Source organism: Apteryx rowi, unplaced genomic scaffold, assembly GCF_003343035.1.
Source record: "Apteryx rowi isolate R43461 unplaced genomic scaffold, aptRow1 scaffold_6, whole genome shotgun sequence".
Classification (NCBI taxonomy): Eukaryota; Metazoa; Chordata; class Aves; order Apterygiformes; family Apterygidae; genus Apteryx; species Apteryx rowi.
In genome coordinates this window covers 1,971,432-1,991,058 of record NW_020450871.1, presented here as the reverse complement: position 1 = coordinate 1,991,058, position 19,627 = coordinate 1,971,432, and the positions used below count along the sequence as shown (strand labels likewise).

Sequence of the window (19,627 nt, the reverse complement as noted above, 5' to 3'; positions counted from 1 at the left end):
ACCCCGCTGCTTCGCGGCAGCTACAGATCACCTTCGCGTATGGCAAAAAGTAATGGAACAAGGTGATTTGGGGACATGCCCCAGTTACCCCCCAGAGCCACAAAGGCAGCTGACAGCAAGGTCTGAAACCCAAACACACGCGTTTGCGTGCGAYGGCTCAGCTTTGCTGATACGATGCTCAGGACGCTGGAAGGACCCATGCAGATCTCCTGGCCACGGGGGGCAGGCGGTGCGGCACGGGACAGCGTGCTGCTGTGCCTTGCACCAGGGCAGGGAAAAATAAGCAGACTGAAGTTCCTAGCGCGGGCGACTGGCCCACGTGACRCTGCAGGCACTAACTGCATCCTTTATGCTAAGAAAGGAACCATTTCCTCCCAAAGAAAAAACACCTTACCCTTTTTTTTCTCRTGCTGTAATCTTCGCCAGCTAAGAACATGCACTTACATTTCCTGCAACTGCTTAATTCAACGCCTAACACGGCGTCTCTGCCGTGCCCTCGCTCAAATCCCAGTATGTYGCACCTCTCCCCAGGAGGTTTATCATTCCCACTCTGCCGGCGTGGGTGGAGAGAAACGAACAGGACAATCTAAAGAACTGTAAATAAAACTATTTGCCTGAGTCGACCTTTGAAATTAAACCTCTCTGCTGCCTCCTCGGTGCTCGGTTCCAGCCCCAGGTAAAGTCCTGGTGACAGCCACGATATAAATCTGCTCTAGGTGGGAGGCTGCTTGCAGAGCTGCAGAGCCTGGTTAATGCTGGGGGAAGCGTTTCAGATGCCTCCCCCCTCTCCTCGACCCAAGCAGCAGAGTCAAATGCCACGGACGGGGCAGGGGATTTAAGGGATACGGTGGATCCCCCCTCTGCTGCAAGGAAGAGCCAAAACAGAAAAGCATACTAGCAAAAAAAGAAAGCAGGTCCCTACCAAGGTTTGAGGGCTATAAAAATCAATCAAGCCTTGCCTTTTCTGACAGAGGCAGAGTACAAGGAAGCGGAGAGGCGAATTTGGTCGCTTTGGTCATGAGAGTCAGCTCCTCACTGATATGCCACGTTATTTCCACCGTTCAGAGTGGAAAAAGCTAGCCGTGCAAGTGGAAAAAAGGCTCTCAACCTGCCGAAAGCCGTCACTCATCAGCCCATTGAGCTTCTCTTGCAGAGAAGGGCTCTTGTGAATAACCATCGCTCCGGGCTCGCGACTTCTGCAAAAAAGTGAGCTCAGAGGAGGAAAAGGCGCTTCAGAAAAAGCCCCTTGCAGTCAGTTGCCTGCAGCAGAGCAGCCTGAAAACAACCTGTCAGCCTGTGCTGAATCAGAGCTCCTGACTGCCAAGTCCGCGGTGGGCGCTTGCATTTCGAAYGCAACAGGCTTTTTAGCAGACAGCAATCATGCGAGAGCTCCTGCAAAACCCTGCAACCGAGGAATGCAGCCAGAAACAGAGACACGAGCTAACTTCACCCTTAGAATATTGTCCTTTAGCTACGATAGACTTCTACAATTAAGATGCCTGGTTTTCAACAGCACACAAAATATGCAAGTTTCCAGAACTTTAAAAATAGATGCCCAGCTGCAAACACGGATCCCCCTTCCCAAGCAAGGCTACCAGAAAAGAGAAAGAAAACTGCATGCATTGATCCAACCAAGTTACATGGTCCCTTTCAGCATCAGAATCAGCCCTTCGCTCTCCCCCGCCACGTGTTTTGGAAATTGCAACATATACCTTGCTTCTTCTCCATGGTTTCCCAGAAATGAAGAACAGAAACGGCACGCCTCGTCGAGGAGAGGGATTGGGGGGGGCAGGAGGAGGGAGGAAAAGAAAGTCTGCAGAATCCAGCCACGGAGCTTCTTGCAAATCCCACTGCTTATTTTAGGCGAGAAGGCATGGTCCGAGGCGCTCGCTCGGAGCTCTCCTCCTCGCCGAGCCCCGCGCGCGGGCAGACCCTTAGGGTTTGCAAGCTCGGGCGCAGTGGAGGGAAGCGGGGGGAGWCGCAGAAGGTAGCGCTGCGCTCATCGGCAGCTGCTGAGGTTGGCCGGTCTCAGCTCAGATTACACTTGAAAGCTCAACAGTTGTAAAAACTGCAGCAGTGAAATAGCAGATGACGTAAACAGGAAACTGGGGGGGAGCCAGCTCTGGGAGCCATTGAAGCACAGGATTTCTCAAATGCATCCCAGTGGGACGTGCTTTCTTGTGACAAATTAAAACCGTCCAAACCCAGCCTGCGGCTCGAGAGGTGCAGTCCACTCCCGCCTCCTCCATCGCCCCCAGCACCGTCCCGCTCCCTCCTCCCCGACGCCCGACAGGAGAAGAGCCTCGCTCAAGGACAGCGCCRAAACGATCTGGCGAAACAGCCGCGTGGACGGGCTCACGGGGTCAGCACCAGCCGGCCCCCCGCGCAGCCGCGATGCCGAGAGACGACAGCGGCGCAGAGGGGCAGAACCTGCAAGAAAAATCCGCAGCAGGGTCCCCGCTTGCTCCGACGCATATTGCACCCAACAGGGAGTCTCAGCGGAAGGAAAACGGCACCGAGGAACAGGCCACTTAAATGAAAATCCAAACAGCCAAAGCACCAACGAGTAGCAAGACGGTGAGACACAGACCAAGGGTTAAAGCTGTGCTCGCAAGAGCCCATTCCCGCAGCCAGCTGCACTCAGAGAGGGGGAACGGGCTGGGCGTTTGCAAATACACCTGATTGCACAACCTCCTGCCAGGGAAAGAGGTCCTGCGCTCGGAGCGGTTCACCTCACCTCCCRGGCTCGGTGCTTGACAGCACCGGCGGCTGTCGCAAAAGAAGGGCAGGCAACTACGGCAATAACTGCACCGGGGGGACAGGAGGGGGATGCAGACAGCTCGGGCGAGGTTAAAGCATGCAGCGCTTGCTGCAGAAAGCCCAGGGAAGATCACGATCGCTGTTTGGTCACCAAGGGAGTGACGGGAAGAACGAGGTCATATTTCCTTGTGCTGCAGGTGACATGCAAATTGCTTTGCCACTAACAACTATTACCACAACAAATAGCAGGAATATTGTTCCATTGCAATACCAGGACAGCGCTTAGCAGCTATTCCAGGGTGACAACCGAGACAGCATCTCAGGTGGCAAAATAGAAACTGCTGCATGGATTTTGCGGGTAAATAGCAAGAGAGAGAGATGAAGGTGTAGAAAAAAAGCTTTCGTTTCTCTGCAAGCATGCAAGGCAAGTCGTGATAAAGCATCTTTGCTCTTCCCCTTTCCCTCAAAACCAGCCCCAGAGAAGCCGGCGCTGACGCTGCTGATCAAAGCCAGCCTTGGTTTTGACAGGCCGCAGTTTTGTTTCCGATTCCCTGTCAGTCTGGAGAGGCTGTAGCAGGTTCTTTACCTTAAACTAATAACAGAAAACGCGCTCCCAGTTTGTTCTTGACATATTCCCTAACTTGCCGGCTGTGCCGGGCCATGCACATTTGCAGGCGGAAAGGTCAGAGGTCAAGGTAAATRCACATACCAACATAATGAGCGCCTCTAATTTTAAATAGTGTTTACATAAGCCCCAGAAGGACTGCAGAAGATATTTTCTCAGGAGGATTTCCACTCCCAGGGTATAGTTTCAAGCACAGATCATCAGCGCATAAAGGATGCTGACGTGGGAGCTGCTAGCACAGACTGCACCGGGAGCTGTGCGGACCGGCACCCGGCTCCAGGAGAACACCAGTGCGTTATCCTTCACGCGCTGCAGGTCCTCTCCAGCTTTGCAGCTCATTCCCCAGCCCAGACATAAGACGCTTCACAGATTTCTGCAAACCCCCACAAAATCATTGCTGCTTTGGAGCAGCAAGTCCTCAGGCCAGCGGTGTGTGCTGCAGCACRTCCCACGTGCTGGCCGCTCGCCGGCAAACACGATTTCCTTCCAATTAGCCCCATTTGGTTTCAGTGCGTGAGGACTAGCGGTCGCGTGAAGCGGAGCCTCCCGACATCTCTCTCTGTTCCTGGGCTTTGAAAACTGGGATCTCAAAAGCACCTCAAAAAAMCCCCCAAACTCTTTCAAGTCTTGCCAACTCGGCAGAAATTGCCAGGCCTTGAAAGACGCGTGTGATTTGCCATTAATCATCCAGCCCTCCGTACACTACGGTTAAGTYGTGGAGGAACGAAAGGCATTAGGTGTTTCGCTAGCGTTGATTAAGCCTCAACATACACCCAGGCCTGGGACATCACCCATCTAAAGGCAATGGAAGCAGGGGGAGCAAATCCGGCGGCAGGAAGAAAGGAAGGAGCTCGCTTCGGCTCCGGGGAGGGTTGCACAGGGACAGGGACAGGGACAGGATGGAGAGGTGCACCAGTGGCAGGGCCAGGCCCCGCGCTCCCGCCACTTCCAGGCTCCCCACAACCTCCTGCCGGCCGGCAGCCGTGAATAAGTGGAAGAGCACACCCTTAAAAACAGCAGCGAGCTAAAACAGCACCCTGCCCACGAAGGGCCCCGGGCCCCCACCCTTCCCCTGCACGCGCCCGGCGTTCCCGCAGCCGGCTGGATGAAGGCAGGGTCGCCGGCGCCGCAAGGAAATTGGGGAAGAGCCCCCGGCTCCTGGCGCCGCACGGAGACGGGCTGCTTCCCCTCTCTTGAAACTTTTGCGGATCAAAGTCTTCTGCAACAAGGCAGAGTTAGAACCGACCAGGCAAAAGAGAAATGCTCCACCTAGGGTGACCAGGGACCGTTTTCTAGGTGATGAGCAAAAAGCCAGCGGTTTCACCTGCGTGGAAAGAAGAGCCGATACCCATCCAGGGGGAGAGGGTGATTTTAACGCAATATCCCTTTTTTCTCTACTCAAAGAAAGATGCCACGCGCCAGGTGGCTGTGCCCAGTGTGTGAGCAGGCGCTCAGGGTTACAGGGCACCTCGGCGGCCRCCCGGGAGCCGCAGCTATTTCCCCAGCGAACACCGTAACGCAGGCGCTGCCCGCGAGCACGGGACGCGCTTGCCTTCCCGCGCCCCAGGAACGTTCGACACGCAGCTATCCGGCAAGCCGCGCGCCGCCGGAAAGCCCCGGTGACACGCCGCCCACGAGACCCGCGCCGGCTCTCCGGCTCTGCCGCAGCCTGGAAACGCGGCGGCGGTTCTATTTTTAAATGAAGCCTCTGAACTGAATCCAGGCGGAAAGGGAGCAGGGTCATCTTTCCAGTCCCCTTGGGCAGCGTTTGGAGACAAGCGATCACCGATACGGCACAGGGCTCATCTCTGCTTCGACCGGAGCGGCCGGCGCACTGACGGCGCCCACCTTACCCAGGGCCGGGTGAGAAAGCAAGCTGGAGAGCAAGGGAAAAYGGTGGGAATTTCCGATACGGAGAAGCAGCAAGGGTTTGGGGCTGGGCATGCCAGCTGCAGYGAGTGGCAGGGAAATATGGACATTTCCATGCAGGCTCGGAGGCTGCAGCCGGGCTCAGTGCACAGTCAGATAACACGTCCGTGCGTGGCGCTCGGGTCTGCCCGCAGCTTCGGGAAGATGTCACCAGCCGGTTACATTCCACGGGTATTTTTAGGTTACCTGCACAACCCTGAGGGYTGGAAAAACGTTTGGTTTGGTGTTTTGTTTTCAGGTGACAGCTCGCTGTCCTGCAGCAGGGGGTTGGTTTTAAAGACCCACAACTGCAGAGAGTGCAGCGCTTCAACCACAGGACCTCAGGCAGGCTCCCCTCGGAGAAACCCCCACGGAGCAGAGACCAGGCTGCATTTAGGAAGCTTAAAAGCACTGGCTAGCTGGTGTTTGCACTGTGGCATTCCACAACGTGCTGCCTACGTGATAAGAAATGCGCAGCTTTGCAACAACTCRTGCAAAACTCTGGTGCAAAGGTGACCACGGTTACAGGGGCCACCTCTGTGGAGCAGGCACAGCAAAGGGGTCCGGGCAGAGCGTCCTCCAGGGACGGTGCTGGCTCCTGCCTCCTTTGCATCCCTCACTCGGACCGCGTTTTCCCCAGGAGAAAAGCTGTGGCCACATGAGGTCGAAGCTCAACTTCGGCGCAGTGCCAACCCAGGCCCACCCACGGGATGGAGCAGGCTGGGAAGCACTGGGAAAACACTGGGGATCAGCACTGAACCCAACCCAACCGCCCCGGCACCCTCCGCGAGGGCCCGTCAGGAACCGCAGAGCCCAGCCGGGCGGCTGCACGGGTCCGGCCGGCCTGCACGGCGCGCGCGGGCGCCGAGCGGAGGGAGAGCAGCCCGCGAGGCGCTCTCGCTTATGAGCCATCTCGTGGGACCCAGCACGGGCCGCGCTCGCTCCCTTGCAGACGCTGGCGTGCAGCCAGGAGACGAAGGTCTGGAAGCAATCCGAGCCCAAATGCCTTAATCGTTAGGAGAAGGCAAAGGAGACGGTGCTTAGAGAAAAGCAAAGAGCTGGTTAAAAAGAAAGAAAAAGAGGCAGAACCACTGTCATCCRCGCCCAAGTCCCCCTGCCCGCAGGCACCCAGCCCTCCGCTGCTTTTCCCTTTGAGTTCTCAGCCCAGAGGCGAAGCCAAGAAAAAGACTGTTTGGAGTTGATCCGATTGGCAGACCACCGTTTCTCGATGAGAGAAGAAACTCAAGCCCATTTCGGATCAGATCAGCTTGACAGAGAAGGAACGCTTTCGGCTTTTTCTTTCTGGGAAGGGAGAAGAGTCATTTGACTTTTTAATTGTCTGATGCAACTCGATGCCAAAGCAGAGTCAAAAGACATGCTTTTCTTTCCAAAATGCTGCAATTGCAAATACTTCCAGCTGCCCCCAGAACTCCGTAAATTTGGGAAGAAAGCTAAGTATTGCCTGTCTCTGCTTTCAATGCAATTCTTAGAAAAAAAAAATACTTCATTAGCTTTCTACCATCCTCCCTCCAATTTATTTTGGGCAGGGAAAGAGTGATTTCATCTCTGCAAACAACGTAAGACGGAGCAGGCACCTGCTTTGCAAACAGAATGGTGTGAAAAATAAGGAAGCCCTCAATGTTTGCGAGCGCCTGCCCTGGGACAGGGTCAGACCAAAAGACAAACACAGGTGTCTCCCTGGACCGGAGGGTCAGGAAAGGACTTTCTTGAGAACAGCATTTGCACTTGGCGAACACGGCGAGCAGCTGCTCACAGTTCAGAGTGATGTTACCCTCCGGGATTGTGAATTTGGCATCCTCCAGCCCGGTGTTTATCGCTTCTCAGTGACTCCAGATCGAGCGTGTACAGTTCACATGTTGGAGACTTGTTACCTAACTGCAGATGTTGCAAACTCAGCTCGGGATCCGTGAGTCAAAACAGGTCCGTCCGTCATGCCAGCCGCGGCACGGCACAGGCAGAGCCGCGAGCGCAGTCGGCACAGCAGAAAATCCAGCTTGCTTTCCAGTGCCCGATTCTGCAACAAGCGTTTTTAYGCTTAACCGACCCAGCAAGCTCAGCTGCTATGTCTACCATGCTTTTCCCCAATTACATCCATGCCAAGGCACTCTTCCCAGCAGAGGCGGAGGAAGCGAATAACCCAGGGAGCGCCTAAGCACAGCTTGTCAGGAGAGAGGAGCTTTTCCATCTTCCAAGCGACACCGAGAGCGTTTTCCCGCTGTCGGCAGCGCCCTCGGGAAGCGGTCACGGCTGGCGGCAGGCAAAGCCCGCAAGGGCGGCTGCGCATCTTCAGAGGAAACTCTCCGATTTCTAGCAGCGACCGGGCACCACGGCCCTGGGGAGGAAGAGGAGCGGGGAAAACCTTTGATTCTTTCTTTCGGAGGAAGCGGACCTGCAGCGGGGCGCTGAATCGGCGGTTTATTGAAAGCAGCAGGCGAGCGCTGCTTTACAGTTCTCTTTAATTCAGAGCTGATAGTATCTCGCGCTACTCCCACACCAGTTCTTTGTGCTTTTTCGCTGCCTCTCCGACACTATCCGTTCTTCCTGTCCTCTGTCAGTCCGTCACTAATTTCCTGTCCTCGTTACATTCCAAGAAACCGTGCAGACAAAACAAATGCAAAGGGCTTCCCGAAACAGAAAGCAATCGCAGGCGGYGGGTGCAGCGCGGAGAAAGTCATGTTAAGCCCCCAAATCCACCCCATCACGAGGCGAGGGGGGAGCCAGGAGGCCTCGCCAGGCTTTGAGGAGGCAAAGGAAAAACGCAGGCTGGATGGGATGAGAGCAGGCAAGAACACGGCGACCGTCCAACTTCCCCGAGGCCACTGCTCATCCTTATCTCTGCGTAAAGCCTGTTACCACACACAAACCTCAGCGCTCGGCCAAGAAGCATCAGCCTAAACCACTAACAGCCAATGCTTCTGCGTCAAGAGAGGAGGCAGGTGACCGGTTTGGCCCCCACGACCTACGTGCAACAGGAGCCGAGAGAAAGGGTTGATGTAGCGAGGCAGGACCTGGCCCTCGGAGACCTCTCCTGCGCTGAGCCAGGCTTGTGCTCCGTTTTCCCGGCGTGAACACGCGCTACCTTGCTCTGCTCCTCCAGCTCTATCCCAAAAGACAGCCCTATGTCCCACGTCCCCAAAACCAGTCCCACGTCCAACTGGTGCGTGAGACCAGCTCCTGCTGCTCCACCTGGATAGCAAGTTAAAATAATATATAAAAGCAGCACGTATTTATTATGCTTCATGCTTCGCAGAAGCTACCTGCAGACATTTCACCTTTACACCTCCAAACTCTCTGCTGCAAAGCTTGAAAACATCTCCGAAATAAAGGCTGGACCATCAGCATGCCAAAAACCCCCTGCCACTCCTCCTATCCAGTATCACCTTTACGAGGCCCCRTCCCACCGTCCCCTCCGCCAGCTCTCGGCCGAGACTGTGACTCCTCCGCAGCGGGAAAACACCTTTTTGCAGTGAATCTGCATGCCAGTACCCACAGGGCAGCTGCGGTTCGTGCCGGGGGCAGCCCAAAGGGAAAGTGAGGACTCGGCGGCCCGGCGGGTCCAACGAGCGCGGCGTTTCGCCGCCCGTTCCCACGTGGCAGCCCTGCTGCCTGYAAAGCAGGAAGGGGACCGCGCTGGTCTGTTTGTTCCCTTTCGGTGGGGTTTTTTCTTCTTTCTTCCTGTTGCACTCCTCACCCACGTCTCTCAAATCCACCTATTTTCCCTGCGGTGCAATTTTTCCAAAGTTCAGTGGAAATAAGCGTTGCGGGCTTTTCCTATGAAACCCTGCTTGAAGAGCTGTCATTCTGCCCTAGGAAAAGAGCCGTTTGCACGGACTAGCCCCGACACGTCCAGCTCACATCCTGGGTCAAGGACTTGCAGGCTGTGACTCAGCGCAGTTCGCACAGCCTGCAGCTCGCAGCTCTTCGTGGGGGCACGCTTAGCGCTTCCAAGAACCGTTGACCTCTAAATAAAACAAGCAAACAAACAAAAACCCCTTTTGCCCTGAAAAAGCGAGCCTCCAAGCAGCATTTTGGGGCAAAGAAGCGGCATTCTGCAAGGCGGCAAGTGAAATGGAGCAAGGAGAGGAGCTGGAAGGAGACACGTAAAACATCAAACCTGCTAGAGATAAAGGGAAACACGTGCTGGCTCCCGGCCATGCAGCTGTTACGCACGGTTTCCCTGCTGAGCTGCGGCTGTAAAACCCCGTGGGGAAATCCACGGTTACTGAACAAGAAATTCTTTGTGGATCCAAAATCGAGGGCGAACTCTTGCAGCAACCTGGAATGTACGCAGAACAGAAACGGCACGCGCGGGACAAGCGGCGGAGCAGAGCACCTACAGCATCTGCCCGCTCGTTTCTAAAGGTGCTCCTCCAGCTTTCCTCCGCTCATCCAGACCCCCTTCCACAAACCAGGCAGCGGCAGGTCTCGTTAACACACGGGAAAGCTTCTCTGGGGCAGGCGAGCACAAGAACCGAGAAGGTGGCCCGGCCGAGACCCAGCCCGGCTCRGAGGGCAATCCCAGCTTTGCCCAGTCCCAGCTGGTCTCCAGCGCCCAGAGCTCACCCACACACACAGCAAATGATGCTCGAAGCCCGGCACGTGGCTGACAAAGCAATAACAGGGATGAACCAAAAACCTGGCAGAAACGGGTAAGAGAGGCTAATAAAGCGCTCACGAGGGGGGCTGCGCAGGCTGCAGCAAGCTAGAATACCCACCGCCACCTCCCCCTTCGGCAGCCCTAAGAGAGCGTGCGGGTGCCTCCAGCCTGAAGGCGAACGGGTGCCGCCAAGGAGATAAAGCCGCCGGAGCAGAGCAGAGCGCCAAGGCGTAGGTGCGGGCCGGGCCCGGGCCAGCCCGTTCGCAGCGCTGCCACCCCACCCCACCCCACTCCCATCCTCATCCTCCTTCACGTACCACCGCTTCATCGGGTCCATAGGACCACCGGGCTTCCACCAATGGGGACGGGAGTCAGCAGGAAGCGTCGCCGGTGCGTGGGGCGCCCCTCGGACAGGAACGGGGTGGAAAGAGAGGGATGATTTTAGCTGCAGGGAGAGCAGGGAAACCTAGAAAGCCAGCCGAGCCTCGTGGCTGCGTTCAAGGAGGGCACACGTGCGCGTTCGCAGGCACGAAAAATTACTCGGGCTAACAGCAGGGGTTTCCTGGATGCAAGCACAGGGCTCTACAAGCAGATGCAGAGCAGGCACCCGGGACTAGGCCTCCCACCTCTCCCCCAGGCACCTTCTAAAGGCACTTGGGAGGTAGCAAAGAGCAGCTAAAGCAACAGATCGGCACAGGATCACTTCATCTTTGGCCGAAACGCAACTTGGCAGCGTTTCAGGAGAGAAACCAAGCGATCCACAGCGGCAGGGGATGTTTAACTATGCAGAGTGGCTTTCTTAAAAGCCTTGATGATGAACACATCTGGCTCTTATAAAAAGAGCCACGTCGTTTTTAGCGATGAGCTGCAAGGAACTCCTCGCATCTTCTGGACAACACATCCCTTTGCAGTCACACATGACAGCGGGGCACACGTTCAGGACCGACTCGGAGACTGTCCTCACCGATCCACCCGGCTTCCTGCCCTGCTGCTTTGTGGTTTCCCTTTCAGGCACAGCTAGCCTAAGCTTTCCGACTCCGACACCCAGTGGAGCAAGATCCCTCCCCTAGAGCAAAAAATCCTTCCCCCACATGGTACATTTGTCCTTCATGACCTTTAAAAGGAAAAACTCAGGCAGGGAATGATGCATTCCTGCAGGGAATGATGCATTTGCAGCTCAGGCTGCTTTGAGATGTACAGCAAATGCCTTCCAGCAATCCAAGTCAGGATACTGTCATCTCAAAAGGCTGCTGTTAACATCAGTAAGGACGCCAGGGCAGAGCACAGCACCCAATCCACCGAAACGGCCTCCCGCACCCCGGGCAGAAAGGTTTGTCAGTCGTCCCTCCAAGATTTGGGCTAGGACGGAATTGATATGCACGCACCACAAAGCAGTATCTAACTGGCCTGCAAGCCCAGAAGAGCTGACGCTCCCCAGATAGCCCTGTCATCCTCTCTCAAACCACCTCCGGCCCATCCGTGTCACCAGCCCTGCATGTTCATGAGCTGTCAGACATATGACCGGCACCTGCCAGGCCTCGCAGACAAGCTCGTTTCCTTCGTATCCCTCTCTGTTCCGCATCGTGGGTCATTACGCTGATGTAATTAGAGCATTACTTGCACTAGCTGCCAGCTCTTAAGTCCCAGCTAGATGAGGAGGTCCCGCAGGATGCTCAGGCCGTTTCGAACTCCCATTTCTCAGCCAGAGCAGGGTCCCTGCTTCCAGATCTGGCCTCGCAGGTCACAAACTGTTTTCCGAACGAACATCCGCCCACAGCCTTAGCAGGAAACGGTGTCGGAGTGTCACAACACCCGGCAAGGCTGACAGAGCGCTGAGCCCATCGCTACCTTGGAAGATAAGTGTTTACACCAGCCTATTTTACTTCTCTAAATTTCCTACCAGCTTGCTACGCTCGCTCTAAGGGGCTCTACCACTTTAACTGGAGCGTTCAGAAAAAGAAAAGCAGCAGAGCCTGATCCAAGAGAAGTTCAATCCGTACATGCTAACTCAAACTTAATCACACATGGTATTTTACCCCTTAGTCTCTTAGCACCTTTGAAGAGACACCGGCAGGATCCCATCCCCGCTGCAGATTTTTATGCATGCTCTACTGGAAACCATTTACAGCTCAGTCCTTCAGAGACCTCTGCATATTCCCCCTGCAGCCACCAGTGCCGTATTCACAGGAAAATCAGACAGGAGCTGTGCTTCTCTGTTTAACCAAAACCCTGAAATATTAACAGTGCTCATGGCTCTGCAGCGAGGATCTCGGAGACCTCTGGGGGAATGAAAAACAGCAATTAAAAGCTGCTTTCAAGCCTCCTAAAAGACGCCAAAAAACCTGGCACTACCAAGGCAAGACCTAGCAGTGCATTAGCAGGGTGGAAACACCCCACACCAAGAGTCACTTCCGTACTCGATAGGCAGCTGCTGGGGAAGAGAGGGTCCAAGCACTGCCAGAAACAGGGAGCACCTACCCCAGTCACCCTCGCCGAGGTTCATCTGATACGAGCAATCATGCCGATACCAGTGCCAAACCACAGCTAAGGTTAGCAACCGCTGATGGGAAATTACTTGTATCAAGCACTCTGGAGGTTTCTTCCTTTCCAAAGCTAGATTTTTTTTTCCTCTGGTTTTGGGGGGAGGAAGGGTGGATGCTCTACAAACAATAATTTCTGGTAAGTTTTGTCTCATCCTCATCCTGCCTCCTCTTCCACTCGTATTGTGTTTTTAATTGAATTTTTTTTAAATCAGCAATTTGCTTGAGATAATGAAATTAAGGCTTAGAGCAYGGGACAGATCTAGCAGATTTCCTCCAAACAGATGGCAGTTCAGAGGCTGTGGGTAGCCTACGGATTCAGATACGGACCCACCCCACCTCGTCCTCCTTCACTTCGGCAGTTCCCGAAGGAGAAGACAACAGCTGGGCCATCACCTTTACACTGTGTGCAGCTGGCAGGCTTCTCCTTCCTTTGCTTCTTGGCAAGCGGGGTCATGAAGCCATTCCAGCCCGGGATAGGAGGGAGCTCGGGAACATGCAGAAACGTCATGGTCCACCACACCCCGGCTCGCGCCAGACAATTCCCCAAGGTCGCAGCTTTGGCATTTCAGAGGAACTGAACTCCAGCACTGGATGTCTTTAAAAACAAGACTGGGTGTCTTTTTTTTTTTTTTAAACACAATCTGCCTTAATTCACCCAAAAGCTATTGGACGGGCAAGAGTGATTCCTGGAAGCAACTTCCCAACCTCCTGCCTAGCTCTAGCTAAGCAAAATGCTCGCCACAGCCCCGTTGTGAATCAAGCGTTCCCTCATTTTCCCCTAAAACGCACTAAAGCCGGCAGCACACACGGGCAGTCGTGCCACGTGGAGAGGCCCCCCACCTCCAGGGCTTGAGAGGGACACGCTCCAAAGTGAGTCCCACCTTCTCTTGCAACAAGTTAGGGGTGGGAGATGCCACCTGCTCTCCCCATAGCACAGACACCCCACGAAGGATCCCCGTGCTATTAAGCCTACGGACGGACACAGCCGCATGGGATTACCGGGGGACCAACATTTAGACTCACCGTACTGCCACAGTAGCAGTGCAGCGCTCATCCCTATGCAGGGAAGATCAGCTGTGGGGAGATGGGGTATCTCCCAAGCTGAAAAAAGAACAGGAACTTCCAGCTGTCACCATAAAAAAAAATCCTCTCTGCCTTTTCCCCCCACCCAAAATCCCAGGCTAAACACTCAACCTATGCTACAGAGTTTTGTCAGCAGAAGAGGCTGTGGGTCGACCTAGCTTCACGCGTACCCGCAAGCAGCCCTGAGTCACGCCAGTAAAACCCCAAACTTTTTGTCGGTAGAGTAAAATAGCCTCCCCAGACAATGCAAGTTCCTCTCCCGGCTCCTTTCCTGGCAAACAGCCTGCTCGGGCAGCGCGTTAGCAGCACCAGCGAAAACACTCGTCCGACAAAAATCTCACAGTGCCCCCCCGTCCGCAACGGTGGCCGCTCGGGTCGGAAAAATCACTGGGAGCGGAAAGCCCCGCAGCCTCGCGGGCACGCAGCGAGGAGCTCTGCAAAGCGCCGATGGGTTTCCTCCAGCAAGGCCCACCTTCGCAAGCAGCGGGGGCCCCGGCCACAGGCCCAGCAAGCTCCGGCCCAGCCTTGGACGGAGGCCCAGACCTGGAAAATAAAAGCAGCGGCCTTCAGGGAGAAGCATTATCCGCTGAAAAAGCAGGGGGGCATCTCTCCAGGGAGGAAAATGGACTTCTGCGGCACAACTAAATATCTGCCATGTCCAACATAATATTTTGCAGGCACCCGATGCTTTGGCTGGCAGAATGCAGCCCATCCGACCCCGGAGCATCACTGGGAGGAGGGCAGGAGCAAAGCCCTGCTCCCTCTCTCTTATGATGGTCATAATTAATCAGACACACGCTACGTGATGCTTCAACCGGAGTTAAACTAAAAACCTGACTTCGTGGTTTAGCGCTCCAAGCCTGCACCATGCGTTTGCTCGCGCGCGCACAGAGGACATTAGGCTGCCGGCTGCGCTGCCTGGGCGCGGAGGGAGCCTAGCGCCGAATCGCCCGCTCCTGCAGGTTTTGTAGCAGAACTGACTTTTCTGGGGTGGCAGCAAGAAAAGCGTGAACGGTACATGAGCCACTACAGGACTCACAGCCAACTGAACTGCACAACCGCGGGGTGCTCTGTGTGGAGGGCACAGCCTCGGCAGAGCCACAGATGCAGCAGGGACTCATCCACACTGTTTATTTACCTCCCGACAACAGACATTTTACCAGAACAAGCACCAGTTCATTCCTGAGTTCTTGCATTTCTCACTGACGATTTTTCCAAGCCTTGGAGTTAAAGGAGATGTCTTCCCAGAAAAGCAGCCTGGCTTCGACTGGATGCTGCTCCCTTTCCCCAACCGCGTAACACCTCTCTGAGCACCCTCATTCACAGCCCGATTGCAAATTCTCACGCTGGAGCTCATTACATCAGGAAACGCAGAGCTGCTGCTATCCAAAAAGGGAAGTTAAAAGCACACGGCTGTGCAGTGCGGTGGGTCACATCCAGGCACCTAACAAGCTACTCGTGTCTTCCTGGAGGAGAACTGCTCGACTAAAGGGAAGAGCTTGCTTTTGAGCTACTTCAACATTGGTGCTAGGTGAGCTCAGGGGAGGACAAACAGGTCCTTTCCCTCCAGATCTCATCGCTGCATCCTCCCTCCCTGCAATTCTGCAGCTCCAGAGCTGCTTTCCTGAGCAACCTCCTAGTGCAGCAGTTGCAGGAGACACACGCCTGCCCCGGGCACATCCAGCCTGTCCCACCAGGAGGGGCTGCTCGGGCTTCCTCGCTTAGGTACCAGCGTCAGGAGGGAACTGAGTCACAGCACACACACACAGTGACAGCAGCTGCAGGCCTTCACACGGGGCCGTGCACGCGGGCAGAAGACATGCCTTCGGCCCCAGGGAAGAAATAGCAACCTGGATCTGCAAGCACACAGTCTAAAACAACCCGTGCACCCTCCGCTGCGTGTATCCTGCATGCGCCCCAAGGCTGCAAGCTCCCCGAGGTTTTCCCCGCTCTACTTTAACCTCTCGGGTATAAGCCCCCTCACTGCAGAGCATCCATTTTGCTAGACAAGGTGCAGACTCTGTTGGAAAAAGCATATCCCGGACCAGTCACGTGCTGAGATTTGCTGCCAGTGGCCGTGTCCCTTATAAAGCTCTAGAAGAGACACACATGCAGTCCCAGCACTTTGTATGCGATTCCTTCCCTCAGTGCCAGCGATTTGATAAACACAGCTCAGGCAAGTTTTGCTGACCTGAGACAAATGAGAGATTTTGTGTATTTTAGTAAACATTAAACCTGACAGTGCAAGATTACCCAGAAATAGCAAGTGATGCTTTCACACATATCTGATCCTGCAAGATAATTTGGATCAAACAGATAGGGCAATGGGGAAAGGAATTAAGCTGAAATCCCTATTAAGCCTCACATAAGCCACACAGGTGTTTATCTGAAAAGCTATGTTTAGTCCAGAGCCGAGGAAAAGCTCCCTCACCCAGCACCATTCCTTTCACGCGTGTCATGGGCCATCGGCTGCAGCTACACGTATCCCCAAAAACTCCAGAGGCAGAAGTCGATCCCATGACTAAGCCAAAATGACAGCAGCCGAGTGTTTGTACACATCTACCACTGAAACAGCCAACCCAAGAGCAACAACACGGCGGTCTCCACTTATTATCCTGACCAGCTTAAGCCTAAGAAGGGGAAGCAACCAGGAAAAGGAAGTCCAAATCCACTGGATTTCCCTGAACAGAGACGGCTTAAATGCAGGCCATCCGAAAGGACACCCAGAACGACTTAACGCGATGCAGCGTGTGCAATCCAAGTGGAAGCGGGCACTCAAGACCTAAGAGTATTCACAGGCGGCAACGCACGACCGGCGAGCGCCACTCAAAGAACTTGCGTTTCCGAGGCAGAAGCAAAACCAAGATCTGTCACAAGGGCCGGCGGAGGCAGGCAGTGACGGCGGTGGAGCGCTAACGGGACGAGAGAAGAGGGGTTTGGAAAGAGCAGATGCATTATACATGTTCTGAGTCGATCCCAATGCCAAATCCTGCATCGATGGAGACTAAGGGAATAGACAGGAAAAATGCTCAGGTGATGGAGACCCAGAGCAGTCAATGCCAGCCAAGACAGCAAGGGTACTCGGCACACACGTGACACCTCCCGTAAGCGGTATTAGTAGTAAGTGTATTTCAGGCAGGAATTGGTTCACTCCAAAGAATAACTCGTGCAACCAGACACTTGCAAACACAGAAATGTTTCGGACTTTCTCTGAGAGCGCATGGGCAGGTGCCACATCCCACAACACTCCTACAGGCAAAGCACGTTGCAATCAGCCACACAACTTCCTAGGAAATCCTTCATCTTCCTCATCTCCCACGAGATCAAGAGAGGTTTCTCAGGCAGGCTGCTAAAGGAGGGAGCTCACCTCTTCCCTCCATCCACACATCTGCTGCTCGGGCTCACGCAGCCCGCGGCACCTGCAACCCAAACGGGATCTGGCCTTGCACTGGGTCTCCACAGCCCTTTTAAGAAGCCCCGTTGAACCCTTCCCGCCTGGGAAACCGGCTGGAGCATGTGCTCTTACCTATGAGTCAGCAGCTCCATTCAGAGCAATTATAAAGCGCTGCTGATTCATACCCTACTTACACAGCAAACAGGAAACTCAGGTCCACATTCCCTCCGTTTAAGACAAGGGATCATTTTAAAAAAAAAAAAAGTCACGTCGAGGTGTGTTCATCTGCTCACATGGTTCCTGACTTCAAGTTTCCTGTGCATCACTCCAGAACAAGGAAAACCCCCCAAATTTTATTCCAGCGATAAAAGAGAAGCAGCAATCGCACTTTGCGTGCTCTCCTCCCTGAATCTGTCCGGTCGTCGCTCGCAGCGCTGATGCAACCGGCTGCCTAGAGCACTAAGGCATCAGCAAGGCAATTTTCCTGCCTTCCTCAAAACTTCCCCAGCAAGCTCACGGAGTCATCCCGGGCCAATACCTAGCAGACTGCGCTCACCTTAGGACAGTGACYAGGCCACCTTAGTCACGGTCATGCTCTATAAATAACATCCGTGACACACGATCACGTTTGCCAGCCGCAATGGGAAACTACCAAGCTGCTTCCAACACACGCACATGCCCTCAGTCGGCATGCGTCAAGGTTGGGAGGCAGCGCCGGGCGCACCGGGAGGCCGGAGCTCTGCCTCCGTGACCAAAACAAACACGCGCGCCGCGGGGACGGCCATCCTCAAGCACTTCCTTTCCGTTTCGTTTTATGTCACCTTGTTGCGTTACGGGCTGCTGCTGGCTCCGCTCATCCTCAGAGCACCCTGTTCAAAGTTAACGACGAGGTTTACCAAAGCGCGACAGTGGTTTTCTTTGCCGGGGAGAGACTCGCTGCTCTCTTGCCCCCGGAGCGGCCCAAGCAAGGCAGCTGTGCATGAGACTCGGATGCTCCTCGCGCAGCACTTCAGCACTTCCATCCCCTTTAATTTCAGCAGGCTGAAGGTCAAACCGTGCAGTTTGTTCCCAGGTTTTGTATCTTAGGATGATGCAGACAGGACAAGGGTGCAAGAACTCTGTCCCAGCGCCGAACTGGGAGAGGGGGACAGCACAAGGGCAGCACACCCAAACAGCACGACCACCCCGAACTGGGATCAGGCAGCAGGTCGCAATTAAAACTCACGTTTTGCAAGAAGCAGGGGAACATCACTTCCCATATTGCCTCTGCTGTGGAGTTATCCCATTAGCGGTCCGGCCCTTGTACTGCAATTCAGGTTCAGTAAGTTTAGACCCAGGATCAGCCTTGCTCAGTTTCTGAGCATTTTGCAGTTGCCAAGACGCTTCGACAGACAGAAAAACACGCTGCCCAATTGCTCCATCTGGTGAAATCACTCGTTTATCTACTCAGGCATCAACTTAAGAACAGCGAGTCAGCCAAAGCATTCCAGCTGGCCATCAGGGTATTCCTGCCTACAAGCAACTCAAGATTAGTTCAGCCCAGATCCCTTAAAATCAGACGTGTGCTTTTTAAGCACATGCAAAGACGCAGCAGAACCAATGAGAACCGATAAACCTCACACGCACGGTCAGCTAGACCCAGGCGTTCGATTTTGAACGGACAAGAACGGGGGTGGTTGCCTTCAAGCCGTTTCTAAAGAGCTTCGCATGCTTTTGTTCCTGCACAAACAACTTAATTACAAGGGAGGCAAGCCTGGAAGATTTTCTTTACTTCACCTAACAGAACCGCGCTACCTATCAGTGCTTCACCGGCGGTGTGCCAAGGGCGCAGATAACAGGAAACTTATAAACGGAAGATTGGGCAACAATTGTATATCTAGCATCCTATCTTCTCAGTTTACATAAGACTTAATTATTCCATTAAGCCTTAATTAAACCAATAATAATAACACAAGGACCATCCAGTCGACACCTGAAAACTTGCATCACGAGCGGGCGACACGCTTTGAAAGGCCGATCAGCTCGTCCCCAGCCCGGCCGCGCCGCGGGCCTGCGCCGCCGCCACTTCCGTCAGCAAACCCAAGGTCCAAAGTTTCGCCCGGACGCGCTTGCCAGGTGCCAGCGCCGGCTGGGGACGTCCAGGCCGCGCCGTCCCCGCGGGGACACAGGTCCTGCTCCCCTGCCGCCACCTCCGGGCGCCGCCAGGACCAGGGCCACCGCGACGCCTGCGGCAAGCCCGGTGCCTGGGAAGGCTTGCAGGTGGCGCCAGGGATGCTTTCGGACGTGCCGGGGGATGCTTTCGGATGCACCCAGGGGTGCCTTCACACATGTCGGGCGATTCCTTCGGACACGCCAGGCGACGCCTTCGGATGCACCTGGGGATGCCTTCAGCTGTGCCCAGGGATGCCCTTGGAGGTGCTGGTAACTCCTTCGGATGTCCCGGGCAATGCCTTCCGACGTGCCCGGGAATGCCTTGGGATGCACCGAGCTATGCCTTAGGACATGTCCGGCAATGCCTTGGGACGTGCCAGGCAATGCCTTGGGATGCACCGAGCTTTGCCTTGGGACGCGCCCGGCGATGCCTTGGGATGCACCGGGCGATGACCCGGGAAGCGCCCCCCCCCTCGCGCCCCCGCGCCCCCGCGCCGGGCCGCAGCAGCCCCCGGCCCGGCCCGTCCGCAGCCCCCGCGCCCCCC

General features: G+C 55.0%; 1 protein-coding gene across 2 annotated transcripts in view; it reads right to left on the bottom strand.

The window, feature by feature from the left end:
• LOC112974370 (dual specificity mitogen-activated protein kinase kinase 3) overlaps positions 1 to 18,205 on the bottom strand; it is a 39,659-nt gene extending 21,454 nt beyond the window's left edge. Inside the window, exon 1 of one of the 2 annotated variants that reach the window (XM_026083256.1) lies at positions 18,157 to 18,205. In XM_026083256.1, coding sequence (XP_025939041.1) covers positions 18,157 to 18,190 — 34 coding nt within the window. In that variant the 5' untranslated portion in view covers positions 18,191 to 18,205. Of the gene's footprint in view, positions 1 to 1,712; positions 2,017 to 18,156 lie in introns of those variants that run through there. The other variant, XM_026083257.1, reaches the window with a different exon arrangement.
• Between the last annotated feature and the right edge of the window lie 1,422 nt (positions 18,206 to 19,627).